Raw genomic sequence first — 24,255 nt, 5'->3', positions numbered from 1 at the left:
GGTAGGCATTGTCAGGGCTGCTTGCCTTTTGGTAACCTCATTTCATGTGGCTTAATTTCTTGTTTCCATGTCTCTATCTTTGTCCTTTTTTTTTACTATTATCAAATCTTCTGAAAAATTTGGCTCTGTTGTGCCTTTCCATTATTTTCTCTTCCCAGCAGAATGTTTGAGAACTTCACCCACTCCCATCCTTACTCCCAAATTCTGCTACTCCCAAATTCTGTGTTTGTATTGCTATGCGTAGCAATAAAACTTTTCTGGGATGAATGTGTATTAAACCTGTCTGTTCCCAATAAACCATGAATTAACATTTGGAAATACAGCCCTTCAGCCCTTTTGCTTCAGTTTTTCCATCTGTAAGTTAGGATTAATAATTTCCAGCTTCAAAATAATGTTTTGAGCGACGGCAGTGATATGTATACCATAATAACAGACTATTCCCCAAGGCTGGAGTTCCTTGATATTTTGTTTTTGCTGTGGAAATGGCTAATGCTACTTCTACTTTGTAGACCAAACAAACAGAGTTTCCTTTCACAGGTCTGTGACTCCTATCCTACAGAAGTCTATGTACCAAAGTCTGCAACTGCACACATCATAGTGGGGAGTTCTAAATTTCGCAGCCGAAGGCGTTTCCCAGCTCTTTCCTACTACTGCAAGGGTAACAATGTAAGTGTGAATTTGTAACCTCAAAGTCTTTGCTTATTTTGGCCTTGGCCTCATAATTCTTCTAGTAAGGTTTTGCAAGACAAAATCGGTGTTTATTTAATTTAAAAAAATATTAGTGTAGGCTGGTTAGTGTGGTTAGTTCATTAATAGACATTTAATGCAGACATTTAAACCCAGTTTCATCATCCAGCTAACACCAAAATATGTTATCCCTGTATCACAAGGAAGTGGAGTAGTACAGGAGGCTCTGAGACATGGGTGGCAGAGCAGTGAAGGCCAGTAGCAGGCAGCTTAGTAGCTGACTGGGAGGAGAGCAGAGCAATTTTGGATCTAGTAGCCTGAGAGCAAGTTGAGGAGGTCAGAAATGATACTTGCATCAGTTAGAGAATCAGGAGCAGCTTTTCAAGAAAAGATCTGTGAAAAGGCACAGAAAGGATGGATATAAGAGCTACTGAATTTTGGCTGAGCAGTGTGTTGTGGTTTTGCTGAAGAGATTTTCCTTGTCTGCAAGAGTGAGGAGTTCTACCTTCCCCTCTCCATAGCAAACATTCTCAGGGCTGAGCAACGAACTGCTTCACTTATCTGTAGCCATGTGGATTAAAACCTGTACCTAGACTATTTGCATTTCTGTTTGTGGCAGCTGAGATGAGAAAGGAGACCCTTGGACTGAACGATGACCCAGCTGGGTGTTTTTACATTTGTGTTCCAGCCCCTTAGGGACTGCCTTAGCTCAGCTGTCATTACCAGTTTGGAGAATGGTGTCCCCTTTGCACTCTCAAAGGATCTGTGTGACTCCTGCTGCAGTCCAGAGCTGATGGGTCTTCCCTAGTGTTGGGAGAAGGTCAGGACCTTCCAAGAGACAGAGCTAGTCTGGGGTTACAGGGTATCTGTAGCATTTGCCACGCAGGCGGGGACATATTTAAGCTTCAGAAGAAAGGAATGAGACATTATTTTTACTCCTTTACCCTGAATTTCATCAGAGCATTGCTTCCATAAAGATCTGTGAATTTTACAATGAAGTGGAGAATAGGAAGATTTAAATAGTAAATACAATCTCTGCATAAAATAAATATTTTTTTAAACATTTTTTTCAGGTCAAATTTTTCAGAGTTAATCACTTTGCATGATCAACTATGTCCTAATATAGATATCTAGGATTCAAAACACTTGGACATTTCCAAATCTCAGTGAAAAAAAAAGGTTTCAGGGTCAGGTAGATTACTATTAATATATAGTAATTCATCTTGGATGAGTTTCATGTTTCAGCCTGAATGTTTTCCCTGCTGTGGTTGAAGTTCAGGTTAATATTCAAAGTAGTGGGATCTGAAATAATGTGTTTACTCCTGGATCCTTTATAGTTTGAAGAGCTAGAAAAAGCAGTGTTGGAGGAAATACCTCCTTGTGAGTTTGGAGGTTGCCATGAGTTGCCAGTAAATAGAGTAATGGGCAGGAAAGGGGTAAGATTTAACAGCAGTTTGGGAAGAGCCTGCTGCACGCAGAGGACACGGATAACACTCATTCAGTCTTTCATAGACAGAAATTTCACACAGCTCCTTCGTCCTGACTAATTCAGTGGTGATGTGACGCCCCTGCATCTTACACAGTCTGTGTGAATATGATGAGATCAAAGTCTGGAACTGTCTGTTCAGCTTATGCAATCACATGTAATAAATCACTGGAGTATGTGTTGATCAGAAGACTAAACTCTAAATAATAATAACCTGTTTGCGAAACCATTAATAAAGTTTGAACAGGGTCTCACACAATTCTGGGTTTCTCTCTTAAAGACCCATACTTTACTGACTAACTACTGATAGTTCAAAGAGGTGACTGAAAAGAGCATGTCCTTTCTCACAGTAATAAATAATCTGTAGGATAGCCTGCACAGGTTGTGACCTTCAGTAGACAGATTTTCTTCATGCTTGTGTTCAGTGCTTAGAAAGTGCATATATTATCCCCTTGCCCTCTATAAATCTAGCTGTGCTCTGCCTAGCAAAAATAAAAATCTCCCTGCCCGCCCATTTCACATTTTGTTTCTTCTTTCCTGGCTTCATCTTGAAAGAAGGTGATCTTGGTGGGTCTGTGGAGAAGCTCTCTTGCCTCCTTCAATAGCCCTGCTTAATACAAGTGCTCCAGGAGTCGGGCTGCCTGACCCACTTGTTATGCAGTGAGGTCCAAAAGGACCAAAGGCAGTGCTAAAAATACCCCATCATTGGTGATCTGGTTGCATGTTATACATTTTTTTCCTGTCCTCCTGCTGTCAGGCTGTTTAGTAAAGCAGGCACTGGTGTAGGTTGGGTGTAATCAGTCTTGTGCCTGGTAAATGTGAGTACAAAAGGACCTATTCTTTATGTTATATCAATGTTCTCATGATTTCAAGGCTGTACTCATTCTCAAGATACCACCTTTCAGAAGGAGTTACTCCACATTAGGGAAATACAATACTTAAAATAGCTCTAAAATTTGGATTCAAGACTAGACTTGGGCCAATGAGGTTGTGTTGTTTTAATGCTCCCTTGCCTTTTAAAAAATAATGTATTTATTAACATGTAATTAAAAATAATTCATTTATTAACATGTGATTAATTTTACCATTCTGCCTTTCTCATGTAATTGTACATCTATGCAAACATCTAATGATCTGGTTTTGAAAAGGCTTCTGGATGCTAAATAATTTCTACCTTATAATTCTGGAAGGTTTTCTGATTGTTTGTCTGCTTTTCTGCAGGCCTCCATCTGTAGAAGCAGCCAGCCTTTATCTGGCTTTAGTGCTCGATGCCTTGAGGATGAACAGATGCTCCAGGCCATCAGAAAAGCCAATCCAGGAAGTGATTTCATATATGTTGTTGACACTCGGCCCAAAGTAAGTGCATTAAATTTCTTGCACATAGCAAGGCTGAGTCTGGGCTGAATACATTAGGGAAGACACACAACCTAAGTGACTGACCAAGTCACTTCTGATCCTAGTTGCACCTGTGTAACTCCACAGGTGCATGAAGATTTACCAGGGGAATCTTAACTAGGAACCTTGACCTCATTATTATCCCTGGGAGAATTTTATCCTTAACACTGAACCTTTCCCTTTTCTTGTTCTTAGCAAAATGTCAAGATAAAGAAAAGTAAATAATGTGTAATTGTAACTGTTTACACACACAAAGGAGCTATAAGTAAGTATATTTCTGATGAGACTGGCAAAAAATAATTCCAACTATAAGGTGTATTTACAATTGTTGGTAATGTTGCAAACCTCTGACTGCTTATACTGTAATTCTCCATGAATTATTTCTCCTGGAGGTGAGAGAATTCCAATGACCCCTGCATAAGGCTAAAGAAAGGCAAGTCACTGAGATGACAGGAATGGTAGAGACCTTTAAATATCTCCAGCACTTTGGTGGTTTTGAGAGACAAATCTGAAATATGATAAATAGTGGCATCAGATGCCATATCTATAATTGATTAAAAACCTCCGGCCAAGAAAAAAGCTCTAGGAAAAAAAATTATGCTGTGGAGAAATATAGAAACTCAATAATAATCTAGAAGAAGTTGAGAGGTAAAAAAACTTTGTGTTGAAATTGTCATGCTAGCAAACAGCTCAAGGTGATAAAGACTAGATAGACTGCAGTATCTGGAGGTGAGAGTAGGGATATGTTCTTTCTCATACTATCAGTAACTTTCCTCTTGAAGTTACCAAAGCCTCTGAAGAAAAGAAACTAAAGAGGCAAACCTCCACAGAATCCCTTGTAGGTATAGGATTAGCTATAGCATGGGAAAAAGAAAAAATGAGAATAAATGTTTGAGGAAAAGGAACAAGGAAGCTGTTTCGTCATCCTGAGATCAGAAGACAGAGCTGCAAGTGCAAGGTGAGTAAAACTGAGAAACATGAGAAATGGAGTGAGGAAGGGCAAACCTGGCAGAGCTGGAGCATATCCAGGAAACCTGCATGGCTGATGACTGAAGACATGAGTGTTGGTGGGAAAGTGCTGTGAGTGCTTACAGCTCTAATGGGAGGCAGAAGCCAGAAAATGAGGGCCTTGGCATGTCTCATTGACCCAAGTCACACCAAGGGCTGCGTAATCTGGTAACTATTTTACCTTCAGTTCCCTCTTTTTTGTTGGGAAGACGAGGATGCTACCAGCTTACTTGTGGTCCTAAAGCGAGTGAATTGTGATGAGCACTAGGAAAGGATCAATACCATTGTGTTCAGAAAGGGCATTAGACATGAAGTACAGACCTAGCTGCCTAAATAATGCTTGTTTAATGCAGTTTTCTACGTGTAGTAATAGTTATAGCTTGTTTCCTGTCTGATGGTATTGCTACTCTTCCCTATTTAAGGCAGTTGATTTATTGCTATAGTAAAATAATGTTTTACCAGGTAGTAACAGGAAGGAGCTGTCCTTTAATTTTTTTTTTTCTGGTAAATTACTTTGAGACGCCTTCTGTGTACAGTGAAAAAAGCCCATACTTTATGGAGGGTATGGAGAGACTGAATTAGACTTACTTAGACATGAATGCCAGCATCTTTCCAGCAATGCTGGCTTCTTCAGGAGCCAGTCAGGAGATGAAAACTGTTTGTTTTCATTTAACTGTTTTGTTTAGAAAAGGTTTTGATGTAAAGAAATATGTGTATAAGATTCCTACTTCTCTCTGTGCAGTAAAAATTGACAGATCTACAAAGATCCTGTGATCCCAGATGCCAAATACAGCCTTGTTATAATTTTGCACCTGATAATGCATTTATAAATGCAGAGCATATAGCATTGGATAGGAATTGGTGGAAACAGTTCCTGGCATTCCCAGGGAACCTTTAACAAATGTGAAGATAAGATATCAAGTCTGGTGGAAGGCTTTCCATTCCTGTAGGCAGCTAAAAGCTGTTTGCCTCATTTCTCTTAAGAACCAGTTCCTTATAAAGATCATGAATGTTGATGGATCCTTCAATTCAGCATTCCCAAGTACTCTTCCCTCATTGCGCTTGATAATTTTCAAAACAAAAGATTTGTCTGTGGAAGAAAGCGTTGTTTCCACTTCATTTGAATATATCAGGATGACCAAATACAAATTTACTCTAAGCCACTCTCATTTCTCTATGTAATCACAGAAGAAGCTAATGTAGACTTACTGTTTATGACTAAAACACATTTGTTGCATAATCTTCATAACAAGACTTGACTTGGTTATCCTCCAGATTAAAGAAAATGCTAGGAAATCTTGCAAGTGGGGTCTTCTACCTTTACAGGCTGTATCCTCATATTCACTGAGATTAATCAAGGACATGCACAATTTAGATAGCTTCACAACAACTACTTTAAGAGCAACAGATGGAATTTTGGTAGATGATGTGGAAAACTTGTTAGTAAATATTGTGGCAGCTGCAAAGTTTGGCAACTGACAGTATTTAAAATAAATGAGTGTCAGAAAGCCTTGCAAATTTAACCTCATGTTTATTTACTTTCAAAGAGTGCTATTTCAGATTGCCGTTCAAGAAAGGATATTTGTGATAAAATTGCTCTGCTGCAGGAACAGTTATTTATGTGCTGAGTACTGGGTTAGTTAGAGGATAGATGTTTCTCATTTAGTGTTTCAGGGGTTTGTGGTGGCTGAGACTGATGTGTACAGATCTTTCTTCCTGAAGCTATAAGCTACTGCAGAGAGAGACTGCCTCATTTTGTTTATACAAGAACACTGATGTCAACTTCAAAAAAGAAAGATTAGGATTCAGCAGATAATTTATATCTTTGTAGCAAGTCACACAGAGGACTCTGTCCTCAATTGACATGCCGTTCACAGGCTGTGCCTTTTTTTTAATTGTCCACTGTTAGTCAAAGTATCGGCAGACTGCTGGTTGATGGACAAGAATGGAGTTTTCTTTGTTCATGCTCTTTCCTGAATTGCATACTACAAGTTAAAAGAACTTTTGCCCAAGATTCGTATAAATCAAAAGTGTTGGATTTTTGCCCAGGTTCCTACCCAGAGTGTGGTTCCTTCTGTTGTGTCATGAAATTCATGTGATGTTTCAATTCCTAATGGTGGTCCACAAATGTAACTTTCTAGCTATTTCCTTTGAAAGTTAAGAGATCATTTTGGTCCTTGGAAACCTATTTTGACATATAATGTAAAAAAGGCTGGGCTTATTCATCTTGGTTGGACAGAAGACAGCATCAGACAACCAATCTCCAATTGTGTGTATTGGCTCCAAATTAAGATTTAATATTGGGAGTATGTGTGTTTGGGGTGGAAGAGGTCAGAAAAAGAGACATTCTTGTATATCTCATGATGTCATTAGCTAAGCACTGAACTATATTATTGTGAGTTTCAGATGTGACCACAGAAGTAGTGAATCAATAGTACTGCCTGCACTACTGGGAAATAAACTGGAGACAGAGTTATCTGCACAGCCTCTTGTCCCCTAGGCAATGCCTAAGAGAGACATTTTTTCCTTTTTTATGAGCATTGGCTCTCACTGAAATGAAGATGAGTCACTTTTTGTCCAGTTGATGCCTCATGAAGTCTATATCCTTAATTATTTCTTTCTTAAATCTTTCCTGAGCAGAAGCTGTTACTTGTGCTTGGAGGCATAGAGGTTCTGCCGCTTGAGCTGCTTTGTCATACTTAGAGCCTTCATATTTCTTGGGAAGTTTGAAGGTCCCCCAGCACTACAGCATGAGTTTCACAGAAAAAGCATGGACTTTAAGCAAAAAGACAATTTCTTTCCACTCCACAATGAGATTTTGCAATAGGAAACTTGGTCAAGGCTGCAGTGTGCGCGTTATGAACGGCAGATGAGACACTGCCACCTCCTGGGTACATTCTGCTAGTAAACATAATGCTGGTCCAACACAAAATCAAAACTGCCCTTTAAAATTAAAGCCTTTATGCTCTTTCAGAGGAATCCTGCCTGAGCTGTGCGGGTTTTGTGTTTCACCTGACTAATGAAGTCTCACTCATAGTGTGTGAAATAGGGATATCAGAGGTGCAGCACCCCAGAGCCCTGCAATAGGCTGCAAACAGATCCCCCATTCATAGCCCCTTGTGTTGACACTGTGGCAAATGCTTCCTATTTGTGACTTAAACCACTCTGATTTATTGCTGTAGCCCACAAGGTTTGTTTTGAAAAGATTCTGCTAGTGGTTTTCATCCAGTTTTCCCTATGTTTTTCAGCTCAACGCAATGGCAAACAGAGCAGCAGGGAAGGGATATGAAAATGAAGACAACTACTCCAACATCAAGTTTCAATTCATAGGCATTGAGAACATCCACGTTATGAGAAATAGTCTGCAGAAAATGCTTGAAGGTAATATTTATTGGAAACTTAATTGGAAACTAGAGGAAAAGAATTGATCCTTCTGTCAAAGAAATCAGAGTAACTGCTCTGAAATCAGCAGCAGTGAAAAAGAGTGTGGAAAGTAATCTTTATTGGCTAATGGGACTCGTGCAATGGAGCATCATGGCAAATACTGGTTGGTGATTTCTTAATTGTGAAAATACTTTGTTTCCTGGCTGAAATCCAGATATTGTTTAATGACAAAATTAATTTTAATTTCGTACACCAGTCTGCTCTCTCTCTTTTTTGAAATTTACATTTTAATGGTGAAATGAAAAAAATCCCTTATTGCTGACTTCAAGGCTAGTGGAAAATACCAATTGATTTTTTTTTAACAGCACAGAAGAGCTATGGTGTGATTTTCATATGAGGTAGTCATGCATTTTAGACTGTGAATTTTAACAGAAACTTATTCATGCCCTGCATTGAACATATCACATCAGGCCTAGTAATGAAATTTACAGTCAGTGGGTGTAACAATTCCTCACCTTCAATATCCCATGGAAATTAATACCATTTGCCTTATAAAGACTTAGCAGTATATGAACCAGCAAAGCTGTTCTGCCATTTCATATTTGCAGTACATAACTGTTTAGAGGTCATGTAGGAAAAGAGCAAGAATAAATAAGCCATCCTTTACCCTCAATGGCCTGTTGATTTCTAACAAGCAAATAGGAAATAGTGCTCACTCCACCATGCCTCCATTTTTACTTCATGTACATCAACAACAACTTCTGTCACCTCCTGGATCAGTTTCATCGTTCTTATTCTTGACTTGATGTTGTGCCCGTGCTCTTTTACTCTTCATCTGTCTCCCACGAGTGCATGCAAATGTAAATGTGAAATCTAAGAAGGGCTTAAATTCTCCATGGCAGGGAAGCCATGTTCCATTTTCAAATTAGAGCATTTTATGGAAACCAACATTAAAGTGTGATGCAGGCAAAACATCTCTTCATGAGAGTTTTCTTGGTCTAAGGGTCTCAGGTGGGAAAACAGAAAGATTTTTTGTTCACTAGGAAGTCTTGTTTGGCTAGGAGAGAGGCTGGGTGAGTAAACAGGTCCCTTTATTTGTTCAACTCAAGACTATCAAAGTTAAAATAGTAAACAACCAGTCTGGCTGCACGGGCAGCGCTGTGTATAATTTTTGAGCCAAAAGTTCATGGGACTGGCCCAGGGCCCAAACTTGCATGTAACAAGGTAACTTCTAATATATTTAACACTTCAGGCTGCTTGGAGGGCACAAATTTGTAGCATCTATTTTCAAACAAGCCAAATGGTTGAAACATCTGCTTTTTTACCGGGTTTTATATTTGCTCTGTTGAAATCTCTCATGTAGCAACTTGACTGATAAGATTAGAAATCAGAGAAATTAAGGCCTTTTTAAAAGAAAAATCTTATGACTTTCAGTGTACTAGGGCTTTTCTTATGTAAGATGCTACGTAGTTTTAATCTTTTTCCATTTGTATGTGTCTCTTAATCTGTTTTTCTGGTGACCTTTTACCTGACTTGAGCATACAAAGAGACCTAGAACCAAAAAGGCTGTCAAGGATGATGATAAAACACATTTAATATAGCTGTAAATTTTTATAAATTAATACCTCAATAATATATCAATAATTATCAATTAGTGATGTATTATCAATATCAATATAAAATACATAAATAATGAAAAGAATGCATAAATAAGATGGCAATATCACTGTACATACGTGAATCCTAAGTAAAACATCCCACTGCTCTTTACAGAATGGGTCTGCTGCTCATGATCTGTGGTAAGATTTTATGAGGTGCGTAAAAACCTTTGAAAAGACAAATGAGGCTGATGAAAACTGATTTTAGTTTCATGTGAGCTGTATTGTTGCTTGGAAGTATACAGCATGACAAGAGGACATCAAGGTATAGTTAGCCAGATGCGTTGCTGAAATGCAAGGCCAGTTCCATTCAGTTTACTGGTGCTAGGCAGAAGTGAAGAGCAGAGGATCTTCACGTGCCAGACTGCAGATTATTTTCAATATACAATTTTAAATAACTTCCAATGCGAAGAAAGTTTGAAAAAAAATATTTAGTATTCAGTTTTCCATTAGAAAATGCACTTATATTAGGAATATATTCATTTAATTACTCATTATTTTTGGAGGGAAAAGTTGAGGGAAAAAATTTATAGTTATAAAAATACTAATATTTTATTTGAGGAGGTAAAAAATTGGTTTTAGCTTTGTTATTTTACTGACTTTATTTAGCCAATTTATCTTATTTTAACATATATTTATCCTGGTATAATGTTGATTTTTGGCTAATTATACCAGCATTATAAATTGATCAAATTTTTAGAAAAAGGTTTTTTTACAGAATATGCAAAAAATGTAGAGGTTTGACTGTACTGTGGAAGTGAAATGCATTTCAATATGATGGAGTTTTCTTTCAGAAAAGAAAATTATCTCTGATGCCTTTAGTATAGTATGGATTTTTATTTTTCTCCATTTACAGATGGGTCTGTGTGAAGAACCTTGAGATAATTTTGATCCCGTGCGCAAACTTCCTTGAAATAATTTTTATCATTAGAAGAACATTACGCAGGGACCTTTCTCGATGCAGATCCGCGGTCTGCCTAAGGCTGCTGTTTGGCATTTGGGGTGGGGTTGGCTGTGCCGCACATCCCGGGGCCAGCTGAGACCTGACTCCCGTGTGTTGTGCACTGAGGTGTTGGCCCCACATGCTCCCTGTCTGTATTTAAACAGCAAATACCAGCTTCTCCTCCCCTCATACCAGGAGCAGAACTTGCTGATGTAGGAGCAGCCCTCTGGTCCTTGGACTTGTGTGACAGGTCAGGCAGTGAGAAACCCAGTGGGTTTGGCCACAGTAACTATTCCTTCCTCTACTTATGGCTGTCCTGCCAGGAAGGGGGGGACTAGTCCAGCACACCCCTCTGGTACTTCTGCTGGTGGAAGAGGCAGTTTCCAACGTGTGCCCTTTTTCTTCCTCCCATTCTGAGACGTGGGAGCATTGCTGAAATTCTTGGAGCTCTGACCGTTGCCTCTTGATTTTCCTGTGCATACACTGTGCACGAAGCTGGCCATATTTCTCAAAGAATTTGGTACCTTTTCTGCTGAGGTGGAAATGCCCTTTCCCTTTAGGATAAGCCTCATAATTGAACTCAGGATTAAGGTCCAGATCGGTTGCCAAAGTCATGTGAAATATACAGTGTATGCATTTAGGACAGTATGAACTTTACTCAGTGAAGTGATCAGTAAATATTGACTCCAGCTCGGGAGTGGGAATGAGCAAAGCACTGTTTCAGCCTTACCTTGGGCTTTTGTAAACAGAGACAGCAGCTTCAGCCAGTATTCAGCCACTAATTGGTCATGCTTCCATCTGCACAGAAACATTAATCATGTGAAAAGCTGTTGGCTTTCCGTGCTGCTATCACTGCATCTTTAAAAATATCCTCCAAAAATTACTTTAAAAATAACCATCTGGAAGGGGCCTTGTGTATAAACATTGCAAGACTTTGTACGGACACATTAGGCCATTTTGCTTCTGAACTAAATGGAATTAGGACAGTCAGTTCAGATATGGTATAAACTCTGTCTTTGGCTTGTAAAATTAAATTTCAATTACACTGAAGGAAAATAAAGCTATGCCAGGGGCCATAATGGCCATAAATAACTGAGTCTTTTAAGATTTCCAGACCACAAGAGACTTACTAAGACATTAGTAGTTGACAGAACGTACATTAACTCAGTAAAAGCCACGATGTTTTTCACTGTACTCTGAAAATTAATTTCACTGGCTAATATATTTTTCTTTAAAAAACAGTATAACTCTACATGGATCAAAATAAAGACGTAGTGATTTTAGCATCTTACTGTTGAAAATAGATTGCACCAAATTTCATTCAGTCTGTGTTCTGCTGGATTGAGGTACCTTATTTAGATTCTGATTGCTTTTTTTCTTCTGATGCCACAAACTCTTTATTATTAAAAAACAGATACTTGGATACAGCAGAATAGGAACTTAGAGTAAAAACTGAGGATTTTTTTTTTTCAAATGTGCCATAGAGTTTGGAACATGTTTTCCTTGATGGATTATGTCTTGTCCTCACCATCAGAATACTTTTTGACTCCAAATGAAGCTTTAATAAGGTTTAATTCAACGATGGAGAACTGTGGAGTGAAGCACTTTAACTCAACCACCGTCATCTGTGGTGATGCTGGGAGTAGGAGGCAGTGGAACCATTTTTAGGTATCTGTCTGCCTGCCCAACAGCAGAAATCAAATGCTTTCTGTTTCCAAGCCCTCATCATCAAATACATGAACTCCTTCCAGGGGTTTGAAACTTCACTCCCAACACAGTCTTGGAAAATACATTCTTCACAGAAGGATGGATTTGGATTTCTTTGCAATAGGCTTTATGACAGCTTCTATTTTTAAATAAAATCAACATATTGGGTGAAATTTGACTCAGCCACACTTCTCAAATATATGTGTTCCTTAAAGATTAAATTTGACAGAGATGTAGTCCTTCTTTTCAAAAGATGCATGTTTTACACAGTGGATAACTGAAGAAGAGGTAACTCCAAGGCTGAACAGTCAATGAAGCTTAAGTGACTCTAATTACCATACATTTAAAATGTATCTTTGCAGTTTGTGAGCTGAAATCACCTTCAATGAGCGACTTTCTGTGGGGCCTGGAAAATTCTGGCTGGCTGAAGCACATCAAAGCCATTATGGATGCTGGCATTTTTATTGCAAAGGTAAAGTGTGTAAACTGAGAATGAAACTTGGAGTAAGCAGATACAGAAAATGAGGACCAAATTCTCTTCTTATGGGTAACTTCTGTTATCTCTTCAGTGACGTTCTACATGAAAAAAGCCCACTGCAAGATGGGCTTTTGTGTATGAGGAGAGAGGATTCTTAGGTGCTGTTGTGTCAACGTTTTTCTAAAATAGTAAACAAAATCTTGTGTTCTTTTGTGCTGGAGCCTCTACTAGCCCGTGTCTTGTTACGTCAGACATTTGAATGTCCTTACTCTACTCCTCAACAGTGATTGTTACTGTTTCTTTCCCTGTTTGACCTGCCTCCTCCACTGGTTTCTGGACATCGTCTTTGTGGAAGTGGTAGTTGTAATATATACATATAGCTATATATAATGTATAATACATTATATTATACACAATATATAGCTACTGTGTTATCCCCTCTGAGTTATCAGACAACCAACCAAATTCACCTCGTGAACCAACTCCTGTGTAGTACCATGGCCAAACTGTCCAGCTGCCTCTACTTTTGTATACTCGAGAATTCTTCCAGAAGACAGTTTTGGCTTTTATAAGAAATTATTTCCCCTACTCCCCCCCTAAAGTAATGTAGACATTTGTCATCTGCCAGCAGTAGCTTTAATTTTGATAATCCCTAGCTTGTGCTCTGCCTTTTACTGCTTCAATTCTTATTTTTGAGATTACAATTTCTAATTGGCCATTTTATTCACATGGCTTACTGCCCACAACTATACAGATAAAACTTCATGGGTTTCCCTCCTCGCTAACTGCTTGTTTCTCTTGCATTGCTTCTTTCTTCTCAGTAGGCAACTGTAGTTTCTTACCAGAACAGAAACTGTGCAATAAATACATGTATTATTACTCCCAGACCTACTACTTTTCATTAGCTCATAGGAATAGGGTTAATAACATTAGCTTTGCCAATTTTTCCCCAGTGGCTAGTCTTATTATCCTTTGTGCATATGCTTGCTAGCCTAGTGCCTTCTCAGATATACATTTTGACCCATTCTTATTTGTACGGTTCTCAGTTCTCAGTCTTCTGCACACAGGGGTTCTATTTTTGTCTCTTGAGATAAACATAGATAATTTATTATTATTCCTCATTCCCTATTAAGCCCAAAATTAACCTAATTTTTTTTTCCTAACAGTATTTTTCCTAACCTACTTTATTTTCTACTTCCTGAATTCAGTTCTCTTTAGAAACGATAAAGGTAAAAACCCTTAGAATTACAAAAAACAACCGCCAAGCCTCAAGTTCTAAAAATAATACAACACTCTGGAGAACTCAGTACAATTTCTTCTTTATGTGTTTATGTATAAAATGGAATCTTCTCTCCCTGATTATTACATTTAAGATACTGATAAAATCTTGCTTATTAGACATGGAAGTTTCCCAGTGCCACAGGCTTGCCCAGAAGCCTTTACAGCATGTCACCAGTGCAATGCAGTGTGCTGGAATAATGTCCAGGCTAGTGATGGCATTGGAAACAGACATTGCCCTTAATGACATTGCCATCAAGATGAAAAATTAGGAGCCATATGGCAAGTATGGCTATGCTTTTAGTGGCATGTAAGTGGCATGAGATGTGTTGGAGCATCTGAATCTGCTGGAGGTAGTTGTCTGCTCTGACAGATTGATGTATTTTAACTGAAATGAATCCCACATCTTCCTGTAGTGGAGCATAAACAGGTAATTCTCAACCACCATATTGCATGGCCTGGGGTGAATTAAAACTTTTCAAAATAGTATAATAACAGTGATTTTCAAATGACACAAATAACACTCAACTTTATTTAATAACTCTGTGGTAGAGTAAGAAACGAATGAGCTTTCCCAGTTCCCAAATTAATACTCTCTCTATGGCTCTTGTCTCACTGTTTCTCTCTTACCATTGGCTTCTTCCCTGCTTGTGAACTTTCTGACTTTTTCTGTATCCTTAGGCTGTGGCTGAGGAAGGTGTGAGTGTGCTTGTTCACTGCTCTGATGGCTGGGATAGGACAGCCCAGGTTTGCTCTGTAGCAAGCCTTCTATTGGATCCATATTACAGAACTGTGAAGGGATTCATGGTAAGCAGGTTCTTTTGCAGAGTAAATGAAGTAGTATGGCATCACTTCAAATGGATATCTTTGTTTAAAACAGGAAATAAACTGTCCTTAAATATACCATTTTGCTTTGTTCTGTTTTGTTTTATTTTAAGTAGGAGGGAAGGCTTCTATATGTTCATGTTAGTCTCCCAATTTCTGTATGAAATATTATTCAAGGTGGGGATCAGTTGGTCACCTATGTTTGTTTTTTTTTTTCCTAACCTTGACCAAGAGACTTTCTCACAGCCCAAAGAGCTTTTGTGAAAGCAAGAATTTGTATTCATTTGCAGTGAACATTTTAATTTTGAGTGTCAGAAGTGTGTCTTTTCTAGACATTAGATTGCAATGAGCAGCTCTATTGGAAAATCTGTTCCTTTCCCAGGTCAATCAGCAGTAGTAAAGCATCTAGAAGTGGTTATCAAGTTACTGGTCACATGTTAAAAAGATGTTTGAGACATTTAAAAGTTCTATTTTAGAAAGCAGTGAAACAAGATATTTGAAGTTGTGCTGAAACACTGTCACTCTCTCTGCATCCATGAAGAGTGCTACTTGCCTGAGCTGGCAAGCAGTGCTCATTATTTTTCTGCCAGTTCTGAAAATTTTTTAGGATTCTAATATTGCTTGCTTACATTGTTCTTGCTTGCCACTTTTCTGCTCATTCTAAGAATTAACTGGGATTCCAACACTTCTTGTTTACACCACCCTTCTGCCTTCTTCAATGTGTCAGCTCCACTCCACAACATTGAATGTGATATTCTCATTTTAGGTGTTAATTGAAAAAGACTGGGTTTCCTTTGGCCACAAATTTAACCACAGGTAAGGCAGTACTAAGGTTTTCCTCTCTCTATATGTATATATTTATGTAGTCTGTGTCTGCTGCCATTCTAGCTCTTCTTTGTTGCTGCCTTACAAAACACAGCAACAGAATGCCCCGGGAAACTGCTATACCCTTTTCTCCAACTATATAATTTAGCTGCCTGGAAAAGTCAGAGTGCAATATTTCTATATATGTACTCCAAAACTGCTAAGGGGAGTCCTGTGTGCTGGTCTTGCAGCTGCTATGAGCATTGAGAGGTCCATGTGAGTAGTGTGTATTGGGCTTGCAAAATCCTTTTGGACTCCAGCAGATCTCCTAGGAAAGCCAAGGCCCCCTACCTAAGCCCCTGTTCATCAAAGGGACTTCTGCATCTTCCAAGGCAGTACTTAATCTTAGGCATGTCTGTGAGTTGTCTATTACATAAAATATTATTTCTCTTCCTGTTACAGTCTGTTCTAAAAAACCCAGCAAGATCTGCTCAGAAATGTCAGGCAAAGTGGAAAGTCATTTATTTGAGCAAGTTACTTTAAACATCGATTCAGTGTAAATGCTATAATGTAATGAAATTGTTTGAAGCCTTAATATATTTAAACATGGATACATTTTCATATTTTCTTTCTTTCATGACTTCTATTTTCTGTAAAAATTAAAAATGCAATTTTTATATTGAGGTTTAATTACATTATATTACTGGATTTAAATATATAAATTTGTTATAGTTTAAAAAACCAACAAAACTCAGAAAATCTGTGCATCTTCATTGCACCTGTGAAATTCTGTAGGAATTACTACAGTTAATATGATACTGTCTGTTGTTTATGATTATCAGTGGCAAAAGGTATTATGAAATGTAATAACCACTGATAGCTTTGGTTTGCTGTGCAGTATTGCTGTATTTTCTTTGATGGTAATAGAAGTTTCAGTTTTAGATGTTTATAAAATTCTACTCTGTTGGCATGTGTACCTATAAATGCACATACACCCCACCCCCTCAGGAGAATAACTGATTGAAAATGCTTCTTCCTATTTTGTAGACTTACAAAATACCTTTTGCTTTTATGTGTATTTTATTTTTAGTCTCCTTTTCTTCATTGCAGGTGGTTCCAAGAGGCATTTTTATACACAGAAACTTTCATGTTCACTTGTCAGTCACAGTAGCATGTAAACATTTCCCACTTCCTAGAAATTTCACCAAGAGAGGGCAGCTTTAACCTGTTTTCTGCTGAGGTTATAATGAGAGCAGGTAGCTCTCCTGCTCAGTTTTCTGGTTTGGGGAATAATTTACTATTAATAAACTGTCTTAAGACACACTTTTGTCATTAAGTCATTGCAGCCATTCTTCTGATAACTTATGTTACCAGGGTACAATTTAAACTGATAGCATTAAAACATGGCTATGCAGCAGCCAGCTTTTTGCAGCTGTAATATAACAAGACACCCAATAAAAGAGGCTTTTTTGTTTGTAATTCTGCCTCCATTCTACTTTGTGATTCTTGCATCATTTTTCTAAGTAAAAATACAGTAATAGTTCAGACTTTAGAAACGAATGCTTATGATGTACCACATTAGTAGAGGGGTTTGTTTACCTTAGAGTTAATTCAGTTTTCTTATAGGAATTCAGGTTATAATTGGATGCATCTTTTTCTTGTTTCAGGTATGGCAATTTAGATGGAGATCCAAAGGAGATATCACCTGTTATTGACCAGTTCATTGAATGTGTTTGGCAGTTAATGGAACAGTTTCCTTGTGCCTTTGAATTCAATGAAAGATTCCTCATCCACATACAGCATCACATCTATTCTTGCCAGTTTGGAAATTTCCTGTGTAACAGCCAGAAAGAGAGGAGAGAGCTGAAGTATGAAAATGTTTTCCTTAGTAGCATCTTTATGCGTGGGGTCTGTGGCTGGTGGTGTATTGAGCAGTCAGACATTCTCCAGTTTGCATGTATGTGTTTCATAAGGCACAGGGTGCCTATTGTCTTCTGACAACAACAGATTAATACCAAAAAAAGTTGATCCTCTGCAGTGTAGCTTTGCTGGGAGCATAATCCATGGTGTGCGTGACAGGGATTAGTGAAAATTGACAAGAGCATTAAGCCTTCAGCCATGTGGGCCAGCCTTTGCTGCAGCCCTGACAAAATACAAGGCAAGCTGGCCCTGTAACTCCAGTAGAAAATGATAGTAACTCTAGTTAAGTTCTCAGTTTAAGAATTACTGCTCCTCTGTGTTTTAACCTGTCTTTGGATCTCGTGTCAGGACATTTTAATCCTGCTTTCTTAGGTACTTCCTTATGTCTTTTTGTCTGGTAGCTCTCCCTAGGACTGAGACAGCAGACAATTCTTCTGCTGACCGGCCCCAAAGCAACTAAAAGTCAAGCTACCTGCCCTGAGGTCCACACAAAGACAGCATCATCATTCCTGGCAGTGCTCATGTTTGTATCTGCTTCCCAGGGCCCTGGGTCCTTGATACATGATGATGTCCATTGCTTTGCTCAAGCAGCCTGATGATGTCAGCAGTAGCAATGAGAGGAGGTGCTGGTTACTGCTGGCCACTGCCGTTCGGTCCCTTTCACTGCTCACATGCAGAGCAGCCACACTGAGCATCCATTTAAAATCAAAACCTTCACAGATCCCCACATACCAAGACCTACCTGTGTAAGAAATTGCAGCTCAGAGGGATAGGAGTGCTTTTAAATGTGGGGATCCCTTTGGTGCAGAGATCAGTCTGAAAGCCCACTTTATGGAAATGATCCTCTCCACCTCACAAAGGAACCAGTCTCTCCACCTACTTGCTCTAGCTGTTTTTGCTTTATGGGAAATGGTTTAGATTTTGCTTTTAGTGACCAACAAGGAAATTTGGGTCTCTGTTTCTCTATGCTTGTAACTTAAGTCTAATTCTGTTAAGGAAGCTGATTGGAAGTATGGAGGACAAGAATGTTGCATCTAAGCTTTAGCTACCCCTGAATTGTAATAGCTGCTTTAATATATTTTTATTTAATGTATTCTTTTTCAGAATCAAAGAACGAACGTATTCATTGTGGGCTCACTTGTGGAAAAATCGTGCTGATTACCTGAATCCTTTATACAGGTCAGACCACAGTCAAACCCAAGGGACCCTGCACCCACAGATAGCTCCATGCAACTTCTTGTACAAGTAGGTAGTATCACTTGTTGCTGGGAATTGTAGCATGGGTTAGTACAGAACATAATGCCTTTGTATATAAGTATTTCTTGTTCTATAAGGCTGTTTATAGAGAATAAATTCAGTCTCAGATGGAGTATGTTTGTTCCTTGTGTCCTCATACTCAGCCAACACCTCTGCACCATTCCACAACAGAGTATCAGTCTGAAAAGAAGATTAAGATTAAAGCTATATTGATAGTTGTGTGTCCTAATTTCAAGGTTACTCACTTCTTCCACTGAGAAATGCCTCTTTCAGTCCTGTTGTCATATGTTGTTTCTAAATTTACAGTTGCTTTAACTTCTTCCATTCCGAGATTTTGTGATGTTAGTTTGGATCAATTGGTGTCAAAAGTAAAAAGGATCTTTTCAAGAAATCATATTATTTCATTGCTAAAACAAGTATTTTGTAAAAAAACCCCAGACTTTCCCTATGTTGTGATATCAGGTAAAATGAAGTTAAGTTTTTCCTGATATTTTTTCAAAATATAACAAAATACCATCACTTTAGAAATGTTACTGTTGACATTCTGAGTTAATTAATTGTGCCATTAGTCTTAACACACTTTGGGAGAACTTGAATAGAAATGCATTAAAACTGTCATTTAAGTAAAACTGATCAGTTTGTTTTCCAGTTGCAAGTAATAGCACCTGTTAAAAAGTCAATAAAAATCCTAAATGACAGAAATTGAATTATTTCATGTCTACTATACCAGGTCACATCCACTTTAAAACAATTTGAAAATAGTTATTAATCGTGTTCTTTGGGATAGCGGGATTTATAAAAGAAGGACTGATACAGCAGATCCTCCAGTGGATAAGTAGTCCTGTTGATTTTAATCAAATTACTTGGGTGCGTAAAGATTTCCAAAGCGTGAGCTATCAGATGATAAGGGGGAATGTGATTTAAGTAGTAAACTATTGGGATAGGAATAGTAAGCCACCAAGCAGCATGCACGTGCTCCAAAAATATCTGTCAGCTCCTTGGCCAGACAGCTGGCAGACAGCAGGGCTCGGCTACGTAACCGGTCTGGTGAACTGCTTACACACTCAGGGCCTGCCCGTGGCCCTGTTGCCAGCCAGGCAGGAGGAGCACCAGAGTAACACAGAATTTCCAAGCTGACTTTGTGGGAAGTTGAACAACAGTTGAGAGTTACGAATATGAAAAACTGTCTTTACCATTGGCTATTTTATAGGTACCATTGTGCTAAAGCCTACAGTGTAGAGCAAGAAAATACTACCAGAAAAAGAGCCTGCAAAATTTTGCATTCAGTGAACCTTTCTCGGTTGTGACCTAAACTATATTCACCTTTCTTTCTATTGTCCATCAGAATTCGTTTGAGCTGCTTATGTCCAGCTGCCTATGAGTTGCACCTTCAGGATGGAGGAAATGCAAATGAACCATGAACCTTGCTAAATAGTCTGTGAACTTATGTGTATGCAGTCTAATGATGAATAAGCATGGATAGATCATTTAGGACAATGTGTCTGGGGTAAAAAAAAAAAGTGTGCATTTAAGTCTCATAAGGCTACTTCACCAACTGGGCAAATTCCTGACCTTGCCATCAATTCCAGGTTCTGGAGTGGCATGTACAACCGCTTTGAAAAGGGGCTGCATCCTCGACAGTCAGTTACCGATTATCTGATGGCAGTGAAGGAAGAAACTCAGCAGCTGGAAGAAGAGCTGGAAGTCTTACAAGAGGTAATAAACAGCTGAGCTTGATACAGCAGACTTGGTAACTGATGATAAATGAAACCCAGCTCCATATGCTGCAGAGTCCCCTCCACACTACATCCTTTTCTGGAAGGAGGATGTTCAGCCATCATCTTTGTTCTCAGATAAATTATTGTGAATGTTTTGCATTTAAGACACAAAAGTGGACTTTTTTTTTTTCTTTAAGGATAAAATGTGAACTGTGTTGATGCACAAGTACTACTGAAAGTAAGTTTAATCCTTCTGTAACTCAGAGGGAATTGTAGCTCAAAAGAATGCTGTGATTCAGCATTGGTGTGTGACAAGTTGTGCACTTCTCATACTCCATAAATAAAATAGTCAGTCTTAAAGGGTGGGTTGGGCTCTAGAAGTTTATTTAAAAAGAAAAAAAGCAAGGACATATAAGAGGATTTCTGGGCCCTAAATGTATCCACATGATAAATCCTATTTCCTTTATTTCAGAGATTGGCAAATCTTCAGAAATCACAATCAGGTAATAATAAAGTCAAGAGTAAGCAACAAGACCGAAACAAACAGTTTGGACTGTATACTTCCAACAACAGCCTAGCTAACACTCCCCAGGAGTATAGCAACGATCTGAAATCATTCCCATCCCGGAGCCCTTCTCAAGGGGATGAAGATTCCGCCCTGATTTTGACACAGGACAACCTGAAAAGCTCTGATCCTGACCTCTCAGCCAACAGTGACCAGGAGTCTGGTGTGGAGGACTTAAGCTGCAGGTCCCCAAGTGGGGGTGGCTGCTTGCCTAGTGAAGACAGTGGCAAGGACTCTGATGAAGCTGTGTTCCTGGCAGGCTGAAATACCTGCACGGCAGCAAGGATCCAGATGATGTAAAGTCTTACACAGTCTGGAATGACATCTTTTCATCAGATGAAGAATGGAAGTGGACTGTGGCCGAAAAAAAATAATCCAAAGAAAGGGAACTGTGCAATTGTGTAAGTTAAGATCCAAGCAGAACAAGTTATTGCTAATTTTAAGACACTACACTAAAGAAAGGTAATATTGCTGTTATATTTCATTAAGCCAATATGGTGGTTGTTTTATCAATGCTGTACAGAATTATTCCTTACTTTGTACATTTCCATAGTTATTTATTGGACAGGATAACAGTTCTTTTCCTAAGAAGTGAAATTCCAAAGCACTCTCTTACACAAGGCTGAAGATGTGTTACTGTTAGCCTCACTGGTGAAGCAGTCAATGCTTATTTTTGTAGAACTCATTTGCCTTCAGACATATTATGTATATTCTTTGGTTTTTTCTTCACAAGAGGTTAGAACAATTATTTTGCATATTCTCCTACTAATACCCTTTGCAGCAAAGTAAAGCTAACAAACGGACACCCTGGCTCAGGGGACAAATGAAGCTTTGATCCTGAAAAAAAAATCCATTAATAAGCAGTTGCTGCTGCTGCTGCATCTGAATGCATTCTATTTGTACTCGATTCTCAACCAGTGTTGAAAGTTCAGTAGATTCTGTGACCAAAACTTCAAGGAATGTGACAACGCTCACACAGCCTTTGTGCTAAAACACCCCCTTGTAACAAAACATAAAGAGGCAGTTTACTCTTGCCTCTTTATGTTTTGTTATCAAGTATGTCTATATCTTACCCTTGTTCCAAACCACCTAGTTAAGGTATAAAGGTGAAATTTTAAAGGTGATAAAATCCCTGATTCTTCAGCCTATTTTCCTACATGTTTTATTTGAGTGGGAGTGAGGTACATACCCAGTAGAGAGAATAGGGAATATCAAATCAATTACAGAAATCACTTACGAAAACATCGCTCTGAATTAGTATGTAAATGAAAGCTATGCCCATAAAGGAATTGTTACAGAGAATATTTCTTCCAAATTTTGTTAATCAAAATAAACTAACCATAACCAACTGGTGTTTTTTATCCTCACACGAAATTTCCCTTTTAGTATTTGCTAACCTGAACAGAGCATGGCAATACTAATTTAAGAAAGGGGCTGATTCACCATTCACCAGAAAGTTTAATCCCATTTAAGAATTCAGATATGTTTAAGAATAGGAGTAACAGTTTTCATAATCAGCAGTTCAGAAGTAAACAACTGAAAAATATTCAAAATTTGGAATGTCTTGAAACTCACTAAAAAGGTTGCTAGACATATTAGGCTGCAACTCTTTCAAGTTTATTTTTTTGTTTTAATTAAAGCCAGCAGTTTAAAAAGTAATCCATATGGCTGCTTTTACATGCTTGGAGACAGTGCAGAATTGAACTCTAGTAGAGCAAAGTAGTAATGTAAGTTTACTTAGATTGCATTTCACACTACTCCTTCAAGTACAGACCTACAGAAAGAACTGTATTATATAAATATACCTCAATTTAGAATCATTAGATTTTATTACTCAGTCTGCTTTTCTGGAATGGCTTTTCATTCTGTTCTGTGAACATGTTATAAAAAGTGAATAGGTAAACTTCAGTATTATTACTATCCTCTGAAGGAAGCTGCTGTCTTTGAAAAAATAATTCTTAACAGCAAGGTTTATCTTAATGTTACATTGGAAAGGCCAGATCCTCAATTTGATAAATCACTATAGCTCAATTCAAATAAAAACAACTATAATTTATATTCTGTTGAGAATCTAGCCTTCTGGTTTTTAATCTTTATGAAGTTTTAATAAATTAAAGCCCTGATTTTAACTGCACTTTTAAAAGTGTTTTGTATTTTGAACATAGCCTGTAAAGTTTATGGCATTAAAGGAAACTTTGAATGGGTTTTCTCAAACTAAGAAAACATGCTGTAAAGTTAGCAATGAAAACACACAAATATTCTGCCAAAAAAGCAGTCTGAAAACGGGCAATGTTATTGTACATCTTTAAAATGTAGACTTGTATATGATGATATTGTGTTCAGCTAGACATGTGTAGAAATAAATGCAGAAGAGCAAGATATGCAAATTCAAAGCACTTTGTGTTGCTTATGCAACTCCTTGTAACTGGCTTTACAACTAAAATATAAACATATTAACATTTTCTTTATTAAGCCTTCACTTAGCAGCCCTCTGTGATGTATCTTTAGTCCTTGGAATTTTGCATTAACTATTACTGCTTACATTGTACTATATGTATTTGTGGCATTACCAGGCTAATGAGAAACACCTTCCAATAAACATTTAGGTGTTACGAAATGTCATTTCACACCAGAGAATGAAACAAAGGATTGCTTTCATGATTTTTGTAATAGAGTTCTTCATTTACTCAAGAGTCACTTTGTCACTGAGATCAAGGGATTGATTCTTTTATCTCCCCTACTCCAATATTTGAATCTAGTAGCTGCAGTTGTGGAGGAATTTGCAACTGATAACTAAAAAAACTGAGACTCTCATCAGTTGTGATAATTATATAGAAGCATGTTATACCCCTTTATTTCTTTTTTTTTTTTTTTTTTTGGGAAATGAGAAAAAAAAAGATGAAAAGACTTCTCAATTAACTACATCGTTTTCTTGTAGCCTTGCTGCAAATCTTAGCAAATTTGCCTGACTGCAATTTGAAATAGGACACAGATGAATATAATTAAACTGCTGAAAGGCCTCACTAGGTTCAGGCTGCTCTTTAGTACCAAAATGTGCCTCTAAAGGACATTGAAGGCAATGGGATCAAACAGCTGAATCCTTCTTTACAGATCACCATCTGAAGCACAGAAGGAAAACTAT

The 24,255-nt window shown here is 38.1% G+C and overlaps 1 protein-coding gene across 2 annotated transcripts in view; it reads left to right on the top strand.

Annotated features, from left to right (window-relative positions):
• MTMR7 (myotubularin related protein 7) overlaps positions 1 to 23,981 on the top strand; it is a 42,051-nt gene extending 18,070 nt beyond the window's left edge. Inside the window, exons 5-14 of one of the 2 annotated variants that reach the window (XM_068186836.1) lie at positions 538 to 666; positions 3,395 to 3,529; positions 7,825 to 7,957; positions 12,631 to 12,740; positions 14,706 to 14,831; positions 15,616 to 15,665; positions 17,321 to 17,521; positions 18,678 to 18,818; positions 20,420 to 20,546; positions 21,021 to 23,981. In XM_068186836.1, coding sequence (XP_068042937.1) covers positions 538 to 666; positions 3,395 to 3,529; positions 7,825 to 7,957; positions 12,631 to 12,740; positions 14,706 to 14,831; positions 15,616 to 15,665; positions 17,321 to 17,521; positions 18,678 to 18,818; positions 20,420 to 20,546; positions 21,021 to 21,377 — 1,509 coding nt within the window. In that variant the 3' untranslated portion in view covers positions 21,378 to 23,981. The remainder of the gene's footprint in view (positions 1 to 537; positions 667 to 3,394; positions 3,530 to 7,824; positions 7,958 to 12,630; positions 12,741 to 14,705; positions 14,832 to 15,615; positions 15,666 to 17,320; positions 17,522 to 18,677; positions 18,819 to 20,419; positions 20,547 to 21,020) is intronic. The other variant, XM_068186837.1, reaches the window with a different exon arrangement.
• The last annotated feature ends 274 nt before the right edge of the window (positions 23,982 to 24,255 follow it).

This window comes from Anomalospiza imberbis, chromosome 4, assembly GCF_031753505.1.
Source record: "Anomalospiza imberbis isolate Cuckoo-Finch-1a 21T00152 chromosome 4, ASM3175350v1, whole genome shotgun sequence".
NCBI classification, from domain to species: Eukaryota; Metazoa; Chordata; class Aves; order Passeriformes; family Viduidae; genus Anomalospiza; species Anomalospiza imberbis.
This window is presented reverse-complemented; position numbering and strand designations above follow the sequence as displayed.